The sequence below is a fragment of the Apis dorsata genome, unplaced genomic scaffold, assembly GCF_000469605.1.
Source record: "Apis dorsata unplaced genomic scaffold, Apis dorsata 1.3 scaffold_130, whole genome shotgun sequence".
In the NCBI taxonomy this organism is placed as follows: domain Eukaryota; kingdom Metazoa; phylum Arthropoda; class Insecta; order Hymenoptera; family Apidae; genus Apis; species Apis dorsata.
In genome coordinates, this window is record NW_006263423.1 from 315,422 (window position 1) to 318,979 (window position 3,558).

At 39.1% G+C, this 3,558-nt stretch overlaps 1 protein-coding gene across 2 annotated transcripts in view; it reads right to left on the minus strand.

Moving 5' to 3' along the window:
• LOC102673102 (cytochrome P450 9e2-like) overlaps window positions 1-3,558 on the minus strand; it is an 11,879-nt gene that overhangs the window by 7,014 nt on the left and 1,307 nt on the right. The window contains exon 2 of one of the 2 annotated variants that reach the window (XM_031509180.1): window positions 2,951-3,558. This exon is cut by the window's right edge and continues 1 nt beyond it. In XM_031509180.1, coding sequence (XP_031365040.1) covers window positions 2,974-3,558 — 585 coding nt within the window. In that variant the 3' untranslated portion in view covers window positions 2,951-2,973. Of the gene's footprint in view, window positions 1-2,874 lie in introns of those variants that run through there. The other variant, XM_031509179.1, reaches the window with a different exon arrangement.

Here is a 3,558-nt window from a genome sequence, read left to right on the forward strand (position 1 = left end):
CGCGCCCGATATATATATATATACACACACCACGGCCAATATCTCGCCACTCGATCTGCCCCCGCGTGAACTTGGTTGATCGATCGCCAACAATCAATTTGGCAACCGTAGATTCCAATCTGTTACCTCCCTAGGCCGTGGAGGAGGTGGGGGTGAGGCGTGGAAAAAGAAGCGGTGAGCGCGGTACAACTAGTAGTAGTAGTAGTTTTCGTTTTAATCGTTTCGACGCTAGATGACGTATCGGTTAACATTCGAGGGGGAGTGTGGAATAATCTTATATCGTGTGTGTTGCTCGTTGTTTCGCTTCGATCAATTTTTTCGAGTTGAAGGGTCTTGTTCGATTATTCGTATTAGGATAATTTACGTACTTTTGGGGTGTTTTTTTTTTTCTTTTTGTTCTTTAATACATTCAAGAATTTGAAGTTGTTCGATCAATTTTGATTGGAATTGATTGAAATCTAATATGAGATAAAAATACATTTTTTTGAAGATATGTAATATTATCTTTACGAATGAATGTTAAGTTTTTGAAAAAACTTGTCGTAGGAAATGTAAGAAAATGAATATTGGGATAATATAATTTATATAGATTTCCTACGTCAAGCAAACGAACGTTGAAATTAAAAATAGAAGAATCATTCGTACAAGCAAAAGAATATAAAAGAAATCTTCTATAAAGAAAATGGACGAAAAGGGAATATAATTCAAGGTCTATTGAAATATCGCAGATTTTTTTAAAAATCACGATAAAAAGATGCAATTCACGAGGGAGGGACGATGCATCATCGTGTTAACTTCACCACTTCGCTGTCCATTTCCATAAGGTGGTTGGCAATAATTGGCAAAATGGTTCCTCCAGGAGGGCAACGCGGACGGAGAACGCGATGGGAGAAAGATGAAAACTTGGGGTAATTGGCGAAACAAAGTGTTGATAAAAGTAATTTTAAGAAAGTAGACGGCCCAACAGGATGAAGCCTGAGGATAAGATAATATATTGGAGGCGAATTGCAATGGACAGAATCACCCCTTCGCAATTTACTTCGGGGCATCCGACCAGTCTCACTCTCCCTCTCTCTCCCCCTCCCTCTTTATTTTTCTCTTGTTCTCCTCACCGATAGAGGACCTTCTGACAACCAATTATCTATCCAAGACGAAACGAAGGGGAGTAAAAGAGATGCAGAACGGACGAAATACGACGTATATTTTGATTAATCAAAGTCGAATAGTGTTACGCATTAACAGATTATCCTACAATAGTTTATCAACCCCCTTCTCCTTCGAGAGGTCGTAGCTAATAAAAATCTAATTTCTCGATATAATATTACTATCCTCGATTCGAAGAAGAAAACGGGAAAAGTGAAGAGAGAAAGAGGATATTTTAAAAATTCTTTCCTTCTATCTATTTTTCTAAATTAAATTAACGTTAATCCAAGACGATTGATCGATACAAAAATTTCCATCTAACCAAAAAAAAACCATCAAAAAATTCGCATTGTTACGCACATTATTGTTGTACACAAAAAAATCGCAATCTATAAACGCGTTACTGTCACATCATCGACATTTTCCGAAAATTCGTTTCATTCGTTCAAAAGAATTCGCGTTGAAATTTCAATAAAAAAGAAATTAATTGGAAAAAGAAAAAGATAAAGAAAAATCCATCGATCGTCCATTGTGTCCAACAACGCGAATTCTCACGTGGAATTGGATTGGATAACGTTTTAGATATCCCTCGTTACACGTTTACGGATCCCCGGCTGGATCTAGACGATTTCCGCAATTAGAAATGGCATGTCGAGTTGAGCAATAGAGGATATCCCCCCTCCCCAACACTGGCCCATGATAATAATAATTAATACAGAACGGTATAACTGCAATTGCAAACTAAGACGCTCGTTCTAATTCCTTTGAGTTCCTACGAAGGGTAAGTAGCTAGTTCCATTCAAACACGGCAGGGTGGGAGAAGGGAGGAGGGGGATTGTTATTAAGCCTGTCCATATGCACGTCAGATCTCTCTATCGTCCACCATCTCCTATTAACCCGGCCTTTCGAGGGCGGATTGTTGGCGATATCTGTAAACCTCGCGATGAATTGTTGTTCCTTCCACGGACATCAATTACTCTGTGCAAATCGAATTAGAATTTGCGTGCACGTTGGATTTCCAACGTGAACTCCATCGTAATTGAAAGGTTGCTCCTTCGAATTGATCTAAATCTTCCTCGATCCTCTTTATACAGTGATACTTTTTTCCTTCTTCTATTTGCATTATATCCGTCAACGATCCTCGATCCTTTCTCTTCTAAAAAAATTTGGGAACCTTGAGAAAAATGTGAGGTATCGATCTTTTTCGTCTTAGATGTTTTCGATGTTTTCAGGTTGCAGTTTGTGAATTGAATACTTGACAAGTGTGCACACGAAAAATAAAGATTTCTTCTTTTCTAAATTAAGAAATAATTGATTAATAAGAATTGTGTAAAAAGTCTTTATTTTATATCGAAAAAGTGAATAAACGGAGATTCTTTTAAAATATTTAAATAATTTCGAATATAAAATAAAGAAGATTTAAAAAAAACTTTAGGAAAAATCAATTTATTTAAGAATTGTATAAAAATTTGTACGTACGAAAAACAATAAAAAACCACAATAATTGATTCTTTCGAGATCTTGGTATATCCCCAAGTAATCAGTAATTACTAATTACGATTGTAATTACTAATTAATCTCGAGAAGATTAATCATCAACTTGTTAACCGTTTCTCGAACGTTATAAATTTTATTACCAAAATTTCAGAAACTTGTTACTATTATTTCATTCGTTGTATAATATATATACGCTTCTTTTTTGTGAATGATTTTAAAATTTTTTTTTTTTCTTTTTGCCTCCCTCACCCTCTATTGCAACAAAAACTTGGAAATAACTTATTAAATAGCGTTAAAAAAACGAGCCTACACCAAAAATCGATCAACTTTCCATCAACTGGAAGAGGCAACATCTCCTGAAGAAGAGTTCTCCCTGGGCTCGATCTTCAACCAGAATCCATTCTTAGCGACCGGGTTGAACACACCCTCCTTGAACTTCAACGGGACCGTGGTCTTGCTCCCGACCTTGAAGCTGCACACGGCCAAGATGTTGAACAGCAGTATTTTCATCTCCGTCAACGCGAACCTACTGCCTATGCACTTCCTAGGCCCCATCCCGAACGGCATGTACGCCCCCGAGCTGGCGATTCTCTTCCCATCCCTGAGAAATCTCTCCGGATCGAATCTCTCCGGATTCTCGAAATATTTGGGGTCGTGGTGGATCGCCTTGACGGGGAACCAAATGTTCATCCCCCTCTCGAGTCTGAAAGGTCGGGCGCCCGGCAGGGCGGGCGGCAATTCGAACGTCTCGCCGCACACCCTGTCCACGAACAACAGAATCGGATGATACCTCATCGCCTCGCTCATCACCGCGTCCAGATACTTCATCTCGTGCACCACGTCGTATCCAACACCCCCCTCCCCGTGCTCGTCACTCCCCGCCGACAGAACCTCGTCGATCTCCTCCTGAAGCCTCAG